The sequence below is a fragment of the Python bivittatus genome, unplaced genomic scaffold (genome assembly GCF_059951505.1).
Source record: "Python bivittatus isolate LINGU-HERP-01145 unplaced genomic scaffold, Pbiv_v1 ctg000330_np1212, whole genome shotgun sequence".
NCBI classification, from domain to species: domain Eukaryota; kingdom Metazoa; phylum Chordata; class Lepidosauria; order Squamata; family Pythonidae; genus Python; species Python bivittatus.
In genome coordinates this window covers 36,884,749-36,902,584 of record NW_028277058.1, presented here as the reverse complement: position 1 = coordinate 36,902,584, position 17,836 = coordinate 36,884,749, and the positions used below count along the sequence as shown (strand labels likewise).

At 38.2% G+C, this 17,836-nt stretch overlaps 1 protein-coding gene and 1 long non-coding RNA gene across 4 annotated transcripts in view; one reads left to right on the top strand and one right to left on the bottom strand.

The window, feature by feature from the left end:
• Positions 1 to 316: 316 nt before the first annotated feature.
• The window catches only part of PDGFB (platelet derived growth factor subunit B), a 37,580-nt gene continuing 20,060 nt past the window's right edge, over positions 317 to 17,836 (bottom strand). The window contains exons 3-7 of the mRNA XM_007429634.3: positions 13,690 to 13,779; positions 12,902 to 13,107; positions 5,861 to 5,996; positions 5,535 to 5,708; positions 317 to 3,408 (exon numbers count right to left, since the gene is read on the bottom strand). Coding sequence (XP_007429696.2) covers positions 5,566 to 5,708; positions 5,861 to 5,996; positions 12,902 to 13,107; positions 13,690 to 13,779 — 575 coding nt within the window. The 3' untranslated portion in view covers positions 317 to 3,408; positions 5,535 to 5,565. The remainder of the gene's footprint in view (positions 3,409 to 5,534; positions 5,709 to 5,860; positions 5,997 to 12,901; positions 13,108 to 13,689; positions 13,780 to 17,836) is intronic.
• On the top strand, positions 6,740 to 17,066 carry LOC112540804 (uncharacterized). 3 transcript variants are annotated; one of them, XR_003084863.2, is made up of 3 exons: positions 6,740 to 6,818; positions 14,809 to 14,864; positions 16,282 to 16,793. It is a non-coding gene; the product is annotated as an uncharacterized LOC112540804 (long non-coding RNA). The 3 variants fall into 3 exon arrangements; XR_015796190.1 differs by lacking the exon at positions 16,282 to 16,793 and adding an exon at positions 16,982 to 17,066 and having other exon boundaries at positions 6,741 to 6,818; XR_015796189.1 differs by lacking the exon at positions 16,282 to 16,793 and adding an exon at positions 16,843 to 17,066 and having other exon boundaries at positions 6,741 to 6,818.

Here is a 17,836-nt window from a genome sequence, read left to right as displayed (position 1 = left end):
AGATGGTGACCACAGTGGTGCGACCCAAGCTCCTCCTGTTTCAAGATGATGGCTGTGACTTGCAAAAACAGAGAGAGTTTCAATTGTACCATCACAACTACCATATTGATTTTTTTTTTTTTAACCATTGCCAATGGACAGCCCTGCATTTTGAACACAGAATACTGAGGGAAAAGAATGACTATCAACAAACAATAAGGAACAACAACTTCTAAATGTAAAATATCGTTCGGCTTCTGAGACTTTTTAAACTTTCTCTTCACCCTGCATATAGGAATTGAACCCAAATGAAACATAAAACCATTGAGACTTTGGTTTTTAAGATTTTTTAAAAACAATTTTAAATACAGTACAGAGTATAAATTAATTGTACATAAAATGGGGGATGACGAAAGACCTCTCCCGCCTTACAAATGAAAGTATGCAGAAAACAAACGGCCTTTGAAAACAAAGCAAAATAGGACTGAATAGCAAATGTTTTAATGTGAGAAATAAACCATTGAGTATAACGTGAGTAGACAGGAAACAAGTATTTCCAAACTGTTTTGAGCAGATTTTTCATACATCTTGCTGCCATGGAATTATATTGAGAGACCACAGCTATAGCTCTAATGCTTATTTTTTTAACCAGTACAATCTGGCTAAGTGCAAGTAGTTTATTTACTAATGATCACAGATCTCAGTCTTACCAGGTGTTGGAGGACCATGGATGTCTTTCTAAGAGAAAAACTGGGCTGAATCAATGCAAGAGGTGTTATAAGAATTGATCTAGGGCACCGAACATCAGTAGCACTACTGAATGAAGGTCAAGGAGGAGATAATTGGCCCCCATTCTCTTTGGAGAACAAAATCTGAAGTAAGAGGTGAACTAAGGGTTCCAACTAATTTTCTCTTTCCATTCTCTCTCCATAGGTAGATGGACTGAAAATGGAGCAAGGGAGGAAAAGGTGTATTTAGACAATCCTTCATCAGGCATAGGAACAGGAGAGAAACAGTCTTCTCCTATTACAGCCCTAGGTGCCCCATGTCTCTGCAGTAGTTTCTACTTATTTTGCCTGATTGTAGCATCTTTCCCTTTGTCTCAAGTGGAGTAAAACAGATTGTTGTTCGATTTGCACATCATACACCACGAGAGTGTGGGTTGTTTGCATTTGGCTTAACGTGTTGCATAATCTCAGCCATTGTAATCTAAAAACATAGCTAATGGGTTAGGGCTAGGAACCAACTCAAGTGTGGCTTACACAACAAACCTAGAGCTACCACCTGGGCTGCAAAAATCTGGATTAGCAAAGAGATTATAGAAAGTCATAACTCTGTTCTGCCATCTAGTGATCAGCTGGAGTTTTGCAGTCCGGAACTGGTAACCGTAACAAACCATAGTTTGCATAGCTCATTTAATATATTTCAAAGATTACAAAAGGCCTTATTTCTTGTCTTGATGCCTCCTTGCCAAAAGCTTTTTACAGTTTCATCTGTTTAAGCAAGATTCTCCTAACAAAGATATTTGTGTTACTGCTGGGCTCCATCACGTGTTTAGTCACTTAGGATGAAACTAGAACATTTTTCAGTTAAGATTTAAGGACATTTTACCATCATGAGGCAGGCAATAGTATAGAAATTATAGAATTAGAGCTTAAATGCCCAAACCTTGGTCAAACTCTACCCATCTATGACCTCAGCAATTTTCTTTTTGCCTTTCCTCTTTTATAACAACACAGTAAATGAGCAGGGCTAAAAAGTAGATGGAAAGGGAAAGTCACACACCTCCCCCCTTCTTTTTTTGTTCAGTATTCTCTCAGTAGAGGTCCATAGGCAATTAATGCACTTTTTTTCTGTCCACTGAGTCCTGGAAGGGAGGCTACTGTCTCACAGAGGGCTTTCAGTGAATTTTGCTCTTCAGTGACAGGGAACAGCTTATTGTCCTTTTAAAGAGAGCAAATCCCAAGGCTGGAGACACAACAAGGAGAGAGAAATCTGCCATATCCATCAGATGCTACTAATTGGGACTTGGATGGGGCAACAGCACTTTGTGTAATGATATTCAGCACCACTTGACTTTTACAGATACCCAATGCATTGTGCACAATGGCAGCATTTTGTATGGCTTTTCTAAGACTTTACACAGCTTGGTTTTCATCAGATTGGAGGATATTAACCTGAGATTATTAATATAAGACCTGGGGTATCCAGAGGGTGGGGTTGGTCAATATGGCAAGTGCAACTGCCATCTTTACTTTTTTCACTCCTGACCCCCCACCCAACTCTGCAGATGCCCCTGAATAAGACTGCAACTGGGCATAAATGACTATGCTGTAAAGGAAATGGTAATAACAGTGTCTGGGAAAAAAAGTGACATACAAATGAAGGCTGATGCTATATAACTGTATCATACCAATGATTTGTTGAATTGCTGCTATTTACCTGGAGTAGCAAGAGCTCTCTGTTGTCCCAAGCAGAGACCTCTCTACCTCCACTGGCATTTGAGATTATTTATAGAGATGATGCTGATTGCCTGCATACGGACTAATGTTAAAAAAACATGCTGAAACATTGCTATGGCCCTGCTTACTAAAAAGCAATGCTTTATTCTAGCAACTATGGAGGCAGTGGTTGCAAAAATAGCACAACAGGGGTGCTAGAAGCCCCGGTTTGTCCATGAGTGGCAATTGTTACTTTCCTCAGTGTAAATCCATTAACAGAAACATCTCTAAATTCAATTGACAGGGGGAGCCAAGTCTTTCTTAACATCACTTTCAGAAATTACTTCTTTGACCCATGAGGAAGCCTTGAATGGGGTTGGGTGGGATGGACCCCCGACATAACTGCTCCCTGCCTGTTTGCAGAAAGTGTTCAGTATGGGTATTTAGTATTCATTGCTTCAGTTACCCAAGGCATGGCATGAAAAATGGAATATACATGAAGACATTAAACATATCAGTAGAAACATGACAGTGAAAGTCCTTAGTGCATCTGCTGTCACTGTCTGCCATACTATCTCAACATGCCCACTGCCACAGTAAACAACCTGAGCCCAGTTAACTCCAAGATGGGGCAAGAAAAAAAGGAGGAAAAATAACCTTGTGATACTCCTGTTTTCTCCAAACCCACCACTTCCAAAATGCGTTAGAACCACAAGTCTCTGCAACATTTCAATAGTGTTGTTGCAGCAAAAAGCATGTTGTCCATCCCCATTGCTGTGTTTTTGCTCTTCATTTCCTCTCTCTCTTTTCTTCAAGAGGTGGATATAATGCCATTATGAACTTGAATGGCAAACTTTGGTGAGAAAACATTCAGCGAATGAGGAATCAGGAAGCACCGTTAGCCGTCCAAAAGGGCACTGAGGCAGATGGACGGAGAGAAACTCTTGATAACCCCATGGGGGCTATACAGCAAATATATTAAATAAACCTGAAACATAAGCAAAGAAAAAAGGCGGATTAGCATTCCATTCTGGAGAACAAATCATCCACTCATGGTGTCTAAATGAGCCAGGCATGATGTTGGCACTTCACATTTTCATATTCAGAAGATTTCTGTCCTGCCACCTGACTGCTTAATTCAAGGATTGCTTCCATATTCATTGCTTTTCGAGAACTCTCATTTTTTGTTACAACTTTTTAAGAAGTACCTATAAAAAAATCAGTAGAACTGTGCTGAATCAGATCAGAACACTATCTGTCCAACATTTGGTCATAATACCCAGCCAGATGTCTACCAGGACATGATTGTGGGAGTGCTCTGCAGAAACTCATACTGGGTTTCATAAACTCTAATAATGAAATCCTTCAAGTACATCCTAAGAATTTTGATATCAATTTGTAGCATTCTAATTTTCCTAAACTGTCTTCTCATATTTTTTTTTCAAACATGATTTAGGGCATTTTAAAAAGTCAGCATAATTTTGAATCTTTAAAAAAAATCATTGAGTCTTTTTTAACTAAAGGCTAATTTTTGTTTGATCTTTGCAACTTTCTCGTGAATTGCACTTGAATTTCTTGATTCGGGCTGGGTGGGCTTTAATGGCTGGTTTCATTTCATATCTCTTCCTGCAGAAATAAAACTTGGGATAGTAATGAAAAATTCATCACTATACCTTTAACTGTGCTAAAAAGAAATAAGACAAATAACATTGCACAGCACATTTGCTAAATGGCAATTATTAAATATTGTAGAACAGTTTGATCACGTCAAGGGCACTGCTAGGCAACTGAATGCCTGTTTCAAGTCTCCTGAGCTCAAAACATACATGCAACAAAGGTTGGCATGTTAATGGGACATCGTTTTGAGTGTCCTGTGCGCTATGCTTTGCTGTTGTTTCACAGGTTGTGATTAGCTTGCTTTATCCATTTCTTTTTCTACTACAAGCATAGGATGCACTCACGTCCCCACTGCAACAGGTTAATACTGGACAGGGTGATAAGAAAGCAACAATTAAAAATGTGGACAGGCAGAAGATTGCTTGCAGCTGCATGCTGCCAGCTTGACTGATATGTTACTGCTTTAAAAAATGTTATGGGGATTTTTAAAAAAACAGAACATCTTTTTTCATACAATATCTGTGGGTGGGTGGATTAAGTTGTGTTGGCCTTTATTTTGCAGACAGAATATGCAATGATGTCTTTGCAAGCACATGCTACTGTGCTTCATATACAAGTGTTGGTAATATATTTAAGGTCTTGTACCTGCACAGAGTACTAATATAAACTTGGCATGGTTGGGTTATAAAGCTTTCATGCGCACGCATACTTTATACATGTTCTAGTGTTCTGTTCATGTGCTCCAGAGTGCATCTAAAAATGCAAATACTGTGTATTCTTTTGTGCTGATTTGTGGAGCTTTAGCATGTTTGTGTATTGTTGCTGTATTGTCCATATAATTCTTGCAGCAAACCTTTTTGCAGCCAGCTTCCATCCTCATTTGCAAACAAAAAAAATCAAGGAGTTAAATTTGGCAAGGAGGCTGCAAAAGAAAAAAGGCGTGCCAAATCTACTGATTGATCTTGGGTAGCTGGTGTAACAGATTATAATCTAAATTGAATTTGCAGTGGGTGACTACGGATTTAAGTTCTCATTCTTTGCTTTAATAATTTCAAAATGTTTTAAAAATCATCTCTTTGGTTAATTTTCCTGCAAGTTGGCTAGACAGAAGGACTCACCATATAGTGTCATCCCTCATATTCTTGTGGATCTGGGATGAAAAAAACCTATTAATAAGGCTTCCTCCAAATTCCCAGTGTTTCCTATAATCAGAATTTTTGAATTGTTTTAATTTTAGTTCAGCTGGAACACAGCCAACTGTTTCAACAGAATGTTTCAAGTTGGGCTATTTTGTCCCAAACGCACCATAAAACACGTTTCATTCTTTACATTCCCGTAATAAAATTAAGTATGGAGCAGTCATCTGAATTTTCTTTCCAGTCAACTGTGGAAAAGCAATGCCTCAATAGTTGAAATGGATTTAGCGTGAAAACAACCTTAGCTAGAGATCCTCTAATAGAGGTTCCCAAATAGAGTGGTTATATTTGGTACAGTTACCTGACATTTGTACTTTTGCCTGCCAGCATTTTTATGCTGGGAAAATTTCTTTCAGTGCTTTCTTATCATGTACATGTTTGAACTTTCGATGTTTCCTCTTTTGTGGCAGCAACCTGTGCGCTCTTGCTCTTGCCCTTGCTGGAAGAGAAGTTACAGCACTCGCTGGGGGCCCACCTGCCAGAAAAAGAGGGTGCACAATAAACATTTGTACACAAGAGCTTATTGACACTGACAAACACATTTTTAAAGAATCCTTTCTGCTTATTATTTCTGACTTCTCTTCATATGTACCCAATTCTCATAAGCATAAATGTTATATTACTCACCTCTGTGCTCACGTGAATTTGCTCGATTGGGAAGTCGGGGTGATACTGCCTCACATCGACATTCCAGGTGGTCTTCTAAGGCTACAATTGCTTTATTAAAGACTGGCCTCTTGTCAACAACTTCAATTTTCTTTACCTATCAGAAGAAAGTAAGCACAACCTCTATGATACTCAGCACTGTGAATTCACCTCAATTCAGCCAGCATTGCTACTATTAAAGATTCTTGCACATTTTTAAGCTTTTTGTTGCCTTGGGATAAAGCCCGGATATAGTGTAATTAATCCTCAATCAAAACAGCATCTAAAGTTACTCCATTAGCATGGTAGTAATGGAAAATGGAAAATTGGAACATTTTACCCAAAGTACCAAATTCCTTTGCTTAGAATATCTGGATTACTTCACTAAACAAATTGTGAAAATGCACCATGAAGGACAGTGCTGGCTCCTATTCACTGCTCATGATACTTCCTCTTTGCTGATCCTGTAATAGGCTACACAGAGCTGAAAAAGACCAAGAAGTCACTGAATCCATTCTCCTTACAAGAAATCGTCATTTATTCACCAACCCTTGTCTGTCCACCTCCTGCCACCCTGGATCAAACTGCAAGCATAACAGCAGATTTGTTACAGGAAGACAAAGGAAATACTGTGGAGCAAACTGCCCTAGCTAAAGGCTGCTGTTTTTCTTAGCATTTGTTCCACATGGTTGCAGGCAAGGTCTGCTTGTACTGTATTTGCACTGCACTTGCCTAATTCTAACAGCAAAGCACTCAGTGCATGATATTACAAGTTTTTGTTTATCAGCAGGACTGTCACATTGATGGTGATTGGGGCTGAGAGGGAGTGACTGGCCCAAGGTCATCCAGCTGGCTTCTATACCTAGGACCTGGATCTCCCCATTCCTAATCCAGCACCTTAACTACACCATGTTGAATCTCTGAACTGCCCCAGCTAAAGGTAAGAGGGTTAAGTTTGTAGTGTGACTGTGGACTAAAGAAATACTTTCACCAGAAGAAAAAAATGAAACTCTACTGAAAGCTGTTTTAAATGTGATATGAGGCTATGGCTTGCACAGCACTCTTAGCAGAGGCACTTTTAGTCCTACATGCCATGGAAACCCAGAAATGTAATCAGTTCAAGGACAGAAGAAGGACGATTTTAATCCCCAAACTTTGAGTCAATTGTTACTCAAAGCATGTTTTCACATAAGATAGTGCCACACGAATTCAGAAACTCAGTTTTTAACACCCTGCACCAGTCAGTCATAGTCCTCCAATGAAATGAGATCAAAGCTCACAACTCTGAAAAAGTAACTTCCTGGATTACAACACTCACTGGCAAGTTCTGGCAGCCACAAAACATACTTTTAAAACAGTGAATGTCTACAGCGTCCAAACTGTGTGGTTAATAGGGAAGCAGCCATTAATGTAATGAAGTTTTGCCAATATTTTCCTGGCACAATGGGGTGGAAAAAGTAGATGGGGACCTTGTTCCTCTGGATGGCAATCCTTGAACTGGTTTGCATGATTAATTGGTACCCATCTAAGAATAAAGAACTACAGTGAGGTTTGTGGCTATCTGGTTAAACATGTTATGCAAATGCAGACATAAAGTGTGTGAGCGTGATCTTCCCAGGAACTTAGCAGTGACCGAACTCCCGCTTGGTTATCTTTCTTAAAAAGCCACATTCTGCTATAGCTCACAGATTGCTTAGTAGACAATGTTTCCAAATAAACAATATGGGCTTTTCTATTTTCAAAGAAAGCATTTCCAGATCACATTCAGTGACTATCCAATGAACTCTTCTTTATGTTTTCCACAAAACTGTCACATCCCCATCACTCCACCCAACTTCATTCTCTTCTGCTCCATAAAATTTTATGGAGAAAGGAATTTCCTGCATAGAAATGGTATAACATTTTTCTTCCTTTGTGCATTGTTGCATGAAAAACCCAAGGAATTCTTTCTCATACAGAGGTCACACAAGGAAGTTGCATTTTTGTTTTAAATTATTTTTCTGGGAGGAAGCATAGAGATCCATGTTAGTTGGAAGTTCAACAACATCAGAAGAAGAGGTCATTTGCAAGGTATCCATTTACCACACATCTAGAGAGGATAACTTAGAGGAGCAGCTGGGAATATAATACTTGTTAGGAACACTAGCATGGTAAAGAATCATACTGTTTGTCAGCATATTCAGTTCTGCCAATTCTGCCACCTGACTACTGGATTTTATCCTTGCATTACATATTAAAGTATAGTATGTTACAGAGCACTCTTCCTTCTGCAGAAAACTTAAAATAAAGCCATTGATTTCTGTCTCTGCAAACTTTATGAACATAATAGGAGCCAGTACTGAACTTAACATGGCTTTCTTCAAAGCAGGCATTTGTAGGATTGCACTATAAATGAAATATACTTGGCAACATTTGATCCAGGCACTATGCAAGAAGCAAACTTCTGAATATTAAGATAAATAACTAAGACCTTATAAAATTAAACTTAGTTATATGCCATTGAGTCAATTCCTGGTGTATACATGACTTCCATTTCAACTTGCCTCAAGTGCCTCAAGTTTTCCAGGGACATTCCAATGATATCCCTGATCCCATCCATCTATCTTATCCATTGCCTCACTGTTCTTCTTCTTCCCTCAAACTTGCCCAGCATATTCAATGTTTATAGTCTGCCTGCATCATTTGCCCACAATATGTGAGTTTCTGCTTGCTAATCATCATCTGTAAGGAACAGTTTTTATTTCTTCCAGGACCTTTCTGCAACCTATGGCGCTCTTAGTAACTGCCTCCAGGGTCATAATTCAAATACAGCTATCTTCTTTGTGTGGCACTTTCTCAGTGTTCAACTTCCACAGCGGTACAATGTTTGACTTTCATAGCAACAGGAAAAAAATTGTTCTGATCGCTGTTGACATAAAAAATATCCTAATCCTTTATGATCTTGCCTGAGTTTGTCTTTGCCATCGTCCTTAGGATTAATCCATTTTTCTTTACCTATTCTTCAGTCAAAAAATCCAGAACTATCTACCACATCTGTAAATCCACTAAGCATGCTTATTGACAGCATCTTTGCTTTTTTACATTTCACTTTAACTCAAATTTTTCACCTCCTATGAACTCACTCCTAATGAGCTCTTTTAACTACTGTTGTCTGCATACCTCAAATTCTTAGTTTCAATCTCCAATTTCTGTTTCCACTATCATTTCTTCCAATCCCACTATTCTTATAATGTATTGCTGTACAAGTTAAACAGATAAGGAGTCAATATACATTCATTTCCTCCACTTTTCTGAACTACTCTGTTTTTCCAAATTCAGTTTTTATAATAGCTTCATTGTAAAGTTTAGTCAAAAGAATGGTATTCTGGCATGCCTGCTAGCCTTAATATGTTCCGTTGGTATGATCTGCAGAACCAAAAACCTTGCTGTAGTCAAGAAATAAAGGTAAACATCTTTCTTAAGTTTTGCACATTCTCTGACATCAGCTTTCTTCAATAAAGATATGTACACTTACTTTTCCAATCTCTAGGTCTCACAAACATGTCCATTATTAGTTGACGGAGAGCTGTAACTAATTCTCTCTTCCCTGCACCTTTAAACAGTTCAATGGGTATTTCATCTGTACCTGATGCTTTTCTATTTGACAGTGTTCTATTGCTTTGTATCTTACTTTCTCATGAAGTTGGTTCCTGAATATATTATCTTTCTTCAAATATCTTTATCATCTCATAATTCCATTTGTAAAGAGCTTCATTAATTTTTCCAACCAATCTTTAGCCTCATTTGTCTCAATTAGATCCCTTCCATAATTATTGTTGTATATTTCTATAAGCTGGAAATTTTCCTATGATTTCTCTGATTTTCTTAAAAATATCTCTCATCTCTCTTTTCTTATTATTTTCCTCTATTTGTTGAAATCCTTGATTGACATATCTCTTCTTGTCCTTCCTCGCTTGATGCTGGAAGTTTGTGTTTAGTTGCTGTACTTCCTTTGTATTGCCCAAGGCTTTCATAATGTTTGTCTGGCTGTCAAGATAGTCCTGGAAGCCATTTGAATCCTTGACATTTTGAGAAACTTTTTTCCATGTGATTTTTCATGACTCTTATTTCTTCCCATAGCTTCTCAGTTCTCTTTGCCATAAGTTAATCATTACACTGATCTTAAATTCTAATTGTACCAGGTCATATTCTGCTGGCATGCATACTTTCTTTAATTTTCCAGGTTTAACTCATATATTTGACACAATAATTCATTACTGGTTCCTCAACATGCACCTGGAAGTTCTGCCTGACTGGATTGTACTTTCCCTTCTTCTGTTTCCTATACGTAGCCAATTTGATTGCAGAATGTTCTTCAGGTGATGCCCAGGTGTACTGTTTTAGTTTTGTTGTTTGAAACAGGTGTTGGCAAATGAACAAAGAATTATCTTTGTAAAACAATATTAGCCTATCTTCTGCATTATTTTGACCATACATTGCATCATACTGTTTTTGTTCTTTAAACTTTACCTTATTCTTTTTGAGGGTCTCATCAATTCCATCCAAACATTACTTTCTTGGTCTTCCCCTTACTCTCAGTCCTTTTAGTCTTCTTTTGTATCTTTGATATGTGAGCTAGTCCTCTTTCATTCTCTTTACCAAAGCACTTCAATATATTTTGCTTGTACTAGCGACTCACTTTCGTATTCACTATGCATTCATTAAACCTGCATTCGTTCTTGACCCTATCTCTTCTCATTTTACCACACATACTTCTTAAGAAACCTTTTCCCACTCAACTTATTTTTTTTCCTCCTGACATAATCAATATTCTCATCTCCATGTAACAAAGTTGGAAGAAGCATATTATTATACATAGGCTTTTTGCTTCTCTTGACAAAAATTCAACTCACAACAGACCATGCACAACCTACTACTTGTCTATCAGCAGCTGCAAATCTTACAAATTCTCCATTTCCTCATGTTCGGTAAACATTCTACTAATGTATACAAAATTCATCTATTTTTTACCGCTATGTGATTTGTGTCCTAGGCTTGTTTTTAAAGTTCTTTTCTCTGGATGGGTCGCCTTCCCTCATACCTGCAGAGCTTCACTGGCCCTCACCTCTGTTGTGGATTACACTTAGCTTTTCCTTCCCCTTTTGACCTTACAAGCAAGAGTAACTCTACCAGAGTTCATGCTCCTGCCAGCACTGTTTTCGGGGTCATTAGAGCTACTTAGCCATCTCATCATGTCAAAGCAATAATCCCCTGGGAGGGGTTAAAGTAGAGCTCCTGAAAAAAATAATGCCTCTACTACAAAGAAAACAAAGTAATCTGCTTGAAAATCAGACATACAATCAAAGTAGAGCAATGTGTAGATTCCCAGTTTGATAAAACAAACATATCAAGCCTTGAAATAGCATAGATGCAGATTAAACAATGCAAACCACTATTTATAAAGACAGCTGTGCAACAAAGATATGTAGGCCTAGTAGTTTGTTTCTTTTCGGCTTAGCATGTTGTACAAACACAGCCAACAATATTACTTGGTAAACCATGGTTAAACAAACCATGCCTTACCAGAGTGTGAACCCAACTGCAAAAAATCTTATGCATGTATACTCAGAAGTAAGTTCTATTGTGTCAAGGTAAAACAGTTTCACCAATAATCTAAAAAAATTATCTTTGAGACAATAGCTCTATGACAGCATTAAATTTTGCTACATTTTTGTACATTAAGAATATTATGAAATAAATAATATTACACACTTTTTCTCTAAACAATAATTATTCCAGGACAACCCTGGTGATTTTAGATCCAATTAGAGGAAGCAAAGGCCGGCAAAGAACATTATTACAGGAGTAAATATTTTGCTATAGTTTACCATGTTATGTTATATTATGTCATTTATTTACATTTATTGGCCACCCAACTCCAGTGGACATTAATAATGATGGATATATGTGTTGTGACAAAATTCAAATCTAAAACTTTTTCTTCTATATTCTACTAGAGCACTTCTACTAGAGCACTTTCTGACACACAGCTGTTCTGAAGAGAGAAGGGACTGATTTGCATGACCAGCTTGCCCCAACACATGTACAGCTCACTGACCATTTCTTGAAGGCAGCAACGTACAGTATCATTCTCTACTTGTACCCAGGCCATCAGGAAGACAACCTCCACCTATCTGCCGTTTTCCCCTTCTAGCCCTAATGACAGGAAAAATGCTAAAACTGTGGTCCGTCCTCCCTCCCTCCCTCTCTCTCTCCCTCCCTCTCAGGGGAATACATCAATCAGGGGTTCTGGTAGGCATGATCCAGATAGAATATCAGGTTCTCATTGTGGTCAAAGAGAAGAAGGAAGGGGCTACAATCCAGAAAGGGATTTCTCAAGTTGGCTTCCTTTTTAGCTAGTTTATGCATTGGAGACAAGCAGCTTAAGGCTCCCAAAGTCTTATGGAGCTCTGCAAATGTGATGAAGAAATTCAGAAGCTGCTGCTGCAGCCTGCAACATGGTCTCACCCAATCCAGTACTTGGTTAGGTAGAAAGTGTAAAGGATCTGCCTGGCCTGGGAAACTGCTTACTTAATTAGCATCAACCCTGAGGAGCAATGCTACAGAGTTTAGTTTTCTTCAGAACTGGAGACATTTGGCCTTCATAGCATTTGCTTTACTTGTAAATAGACTTCCCTTCAGCAGGCTTTAGATCACCAGAAAGGTCATCACACAAGACAGCACTCCCATTTGCAACTCAGTATGTCTCTGGCTGCCTGTTCTTATTCATTTGAATACAATTTTTTCTCTCACTCATGCATGCATATTATTTGAGAAACATTCATAACCATTAAAGTAACATTATGATTCTTTTTGCCAAATCTGTGCCCCACATCAGGAGACAATGTAGAGGGTACAGGAGCCCAGATCTTAATCTTGTTTTGATTTTCAAAAACTGTCAGAAATGTTTATTGCACTTTATCAACTTTAATTTTTCAAAGCAGACTGAAAAACCAGGGAAGAGGGGCAGAGATATTTGTATACCTGGATATGTCGCACTCGAACCTGCGTGGGACGACATTGCATTGCTCGGGTATTGCAACAGCCTGTGCACCGTTGCACTTCCACACAGGGTGGCCACACAATAAAATTGGCATTGGTTGAATCCACCATGCTCCGGGAGATTTCAAAGACTTCAGATCGTGTCTTGCAGTCAGCAATTACTGCTGGTTCAATAGGTTCTGCTCCACCTAAAAAAATCCAAGAGAAAAATTCCTGGTGAAATCAACTTTGAAACTCATGACTATGTTTCCTTATTTCACATTTTACTGCATATCTCATTTTATCCAAAAATGTCTGGGAAACTTCTGCTATGTATTTAGAAGTTGTTAGGGATCTTTGTAAATTTTCCATTGGGCAAAGGATGAAAATATTTCACCAAATATAGATCTTAGTTATTTATCAAGCATCTTACACATCCCTCCACTATAACCAAATTTATTATTACTGCTCTCTTAAAAACAAACTATTTTTAATTAGTTGCTTCAGTTGAAGGAATATGATTTTCCAGTTGCAGAATCTAAGATTTTTTAAAATGCATGTAACAGATCTCTAATCAATATTCCCATCTCTGAATTAGGAACAAAACAAATTCCAAAAATTAGGGAAACAGTTACTATTTCCAGTTAAAACTTTAAAGAAGGGCTTATTTGGTTTGGTAGAAGATAGCAATAGTTTATGCACAAAGGAACTGAAACTCAAGTATTTCTGGACTAAACATAACCCCATACTTCAGTAGTTGAAATATAATAGCCAGTATTTCTATAGCTTACCTAAACTTCGTCTTCCACGGGACAAAGGAACACGATTTTCACCAGCATATATTTTGGTGAAATTCATGTATGAACTAGATGTATCTTCATCTGCAAAAAGAGAAAATAATAATGTCATAAATTAATATATAAGTTAGCAAATTTCAGCAATTACCAGGAGGTTCACAAAATCATAAAGAAGGAAATGACTGTTCTTGTACAGCAAAACACTACTATAATTATCCTTATTAAGAAGGCCAAGAAGAACAATTAGTCAATATGATGCTAGAATAATAAACTCAGTAAACATTTTACAACCTGCAGCTCTACCTACCTTCTTAATTCTGCTCAAGATAAATTATATAAAGTAAAATATGGAAAGATTATTCTGCATAAGTATTTTGAAATGGGGAGGTGAAGTTGTGCAGATTTTTTTCCCTGTAAGAAGCAGTCATAAGTGATAATGATATAACTGGAGGCTGCAGGGAAAATGCAGTCATGCAAAGACAAGGATACTTAAAAAATGGAATTCTTTTAGTGCCCTAAAATGTATTTCTAAGCAAGGAGAAAGATAAGAATATATGTTTTGGGTTTTTGTTTTTCAGCTAGAAAATGAGACTATCATTCTGTAGTAGAAATCAAATTCTGGCAATCTGAGATTGTGGCAGTGAAACTTAAAATATGCAGTTCATATCATACCCTTTAATAGTTGCAAAGGAAAATACTTGACAATTTATTCCAAGTTCAGATAATGTGGTACTAAGCACCACAAGACCAGTTCCATGGAATTTAGTAATAAATAGCATAGCAATTTAATTTGAGGTAAATTTTAAAATATATTTCTCTATATTCTAGAAAACATATGTTTATATTTAGATGTCCTCAGATTACAGCATATTTCATACCCAATAAATCATTTTAATAATAACATTATTTATTCTTTAGGTTGCTGTCTAATAGTTGCTGTAATATTATTGTGTTAGTTGCACTGGGCATATCTTAGGGCTTTTTTTAAAAAAAACCAGAATTATAAATACGAATAATGCATGAATGGTAAATGATTTGAGTGATTGAAGTTGCCTTTTAACAAATCTAGCTATTTATTCATCTGTTCAGTTCTGTACCTTCTCTGACTAACAGATACCCTTCAAGATCTCAAGCCCTTGCAATTTTATCCTTCCAAAGTGAAGATGTAGGTGAGTATAATCGTTCTTTCCCTCCTATTGAGGATGTATTCAATTTTAGGCAATTGGGTCTTTTTGGGGGGCGGGGTAAGAAGGCCTGCCAGCTTTCTTTATAGGCGTACTCTAACAATTTCCCATAGGAAATGCTGAACAAAGCAATTCCCATCACATCAGCCAGACCTTCCTTGGAGTCAACAAACCCCTCCAGATTCTGAAGTCAGTGGCAATATTTGAAGATAGTTCCTGCACAGTTGCAGGTTTTTCCTTTATGAACTACTTATATTGGGAAGTAAAGCAGGGCAGATTTTAATTCTGGGGAATACTTCTGAACGTGAGAGACAAGGAACAGAAAGCTTATAGAACAAAAAGAGAGAGAATGAAGGCAAGGTTTCTACAAGCACCTGACCGATTCTTATGTTTAAGGCTACAAGAAATAAAGCTACAGGTTTTCTGCATCAGATTCTGCAGAAATCAGGCTCAAAGATATATAGTTGGGCACTGAATCTCCAATATAAGTTTTGATGCTACAATATTCTGAAAGGCTATTATTCCCAAATTCATTGCCTCTAAAATCTCCCAACTCCCAAGAGAAAGGGGAAGATGAGTCATGGGATCAAAGCGTTATCACTTATCCCTACCCTAGGACTCAACTGGATCTTCCCCATCTTCTTCCATCCCCTATTCTCTGGAATTTTATCAGGGCAGGGTGGGGGGGCAGTGTATTTGTGCAAAGGTTAAACAGACAGGGGAAAAAATAGCAATGCTGTTGACTTAAAACAAATCTTCTATTGAAAAACAGAGTTCTCCAGTTAACCTCACCCTTCCCCCAAGGGTGTCTTTCCAGATAGAGCAGTAAAGCTACTGCTGACCAGGGCAGCGCTGCTAATTTTGGAAGGCACACCATTGTATGGCTTGTGTAGTCCGGGACAGGCGGGTGGAGAGGCCAAGCAACTTTAAGGGAAACAATAGCAGAACGCAGCTGGTGCCCTCCCTCTTTTTTTCCCTCCTCCCCTTACAGGCATTTTGAAAGGGAGCGGGAATGCTTTTGAGAACGTGCCAGTGGTCCAACTGGCATCGGAAACAAAGACAGGAAATTCTGTTCCCCCGTAGATAGTGTCTCGGCAAAGATTACAAAGCTACCAATAGACAAACACAAGAGAGAAGGCAGGGGGTGGGGAGGGGACAGGCGGGAGCAGAGGTTGGATCAGAATGGAATTTGTGAAGAAAATGTTTATAAATACATTCCAGGGCCAACCCAGTGGCCATGACGCGTGCTCACATTCCTGCACGTGCCAAAGCCTCTTCAATCTGGTCTGTGACCTCAATCCTGTAGGCAGGTATCCCCAACTCTCTCTGTAGCCAGAGAGATCCAGTCACCACACTAAAACAAGATATCAGCTCTCATTGCTCATTTTTTCCTTTTATATAGACTAAAAATTAACAGCCAAGAAACTGAATAACGAATTACTGATATCTAATTTCAAGGATGGATGATGATGAAATCCCCAGACTTCATGGCCTAATTTTTTTTCAAGCACCAGGAATCATTTCAGACTGGTTAAAAAAATAATGAAAATATTGAAAACCATTTGCAAGTAATATTTCTGCCCCTGTTGCATTATGAATTACCAAGTTAGACCTGGTTTAAGGCAAACACACACAGAATTTTCTTGGGTTAAAAGAGGTGCCTATTTTATATACCCCTGATCACAATAATTTTATAGAGAAGTCCCTCTGAATTCAATGGGACTTACTTTAGCAAGTATATTTAGAATTGCATCCATAGCTCTTTTTTAAGTCTTTGAAAGCATTTCAATTTTTCTTTTAATCTACCTTGTATGATTGGCCAATGTTATTATTTTACTGTGGGAACAGTGGTTGAAAGAACATTTGGTTGTCTAATGCCCTCTGTAAGAGTTCACAGCAAAGGCAACTATGATACTCAGGGATGTTTGGTTCATAGCTCATGCTCTTAGCTGCTATATTCCAGCAAATCACTGAAAATATGGAGGGGAAGATGACTGTAAAGAAGGGCCATCAGAAAAAAAGGAAGTGATAAGCAAGCAGAGTGGTACTAGAATTATGTGAAGAAAACCAGGACATTCATTTACACAGCCTTTTCCAACCAGAGGTTTTCCGAATGTATGGAACAACACTTCCCAGCATTGCTAATGGCACCAGATCTGGAGGGTCTCAAACTGGAAAAGGAACAACACCTCACAACAGATGAACTACTTATTCATTCATGTCTACCTACATTCCAGAATGCTTATCTTCAAGAGTAAAACTTTTTAAATAGTCCTCATGAATACTGTTGTGCTGAAGTTTCTCAGAAAAAAGGAGGCAGATTAAGATTTCAGTGATTAGGAACCACAACTTCCATGATTTGCAGAACATTTCAAGAAAGTTTGCTGTACTAGAGGAACAGTGTTAATATTCCTGTTCTGTTTAATCAAGACACCTTCAAACATTATGGAATTAGCAGCTGTGTACCGTTGACTGTGGGAGGACTGCACGCACTTTTTACAGTGATTGTGCTCCACTGATATGCATGGCAGCAACTGGGCCAGCAGCAGCTCCTCAACCATACACATAAGGCAGTGTTGTCCAAACTTGGCCACTTTAAGATGAGTGGACTTCAACTCCCAGAATTCCCCAGCCAGCATGGCTGGCTGGGGAATTCTGGGAGTTGAAGTCCACTCATCTTAAAGTGGCCAAGTTTGGACAACACTGACATAAGGTATATACAGTATGTGCTGAAACAATATGTATCACATAGGAGTATTCTAACCATAGCATAGATGTGGAAACACTGCTGTTACTTTGACACTGTATTACCGTGCCTGGATTCTCCTGTTTGGTCTTGGAAATAAAGGAAACTAACAAATATCTGTCCCATTTTCAATCTTGTTCTAGTGAGAATTCCCAGTTCCTGAGCCAGCAATTTTAGCACCAGGACTCTGACCGTTATTTGTAATTGTGAA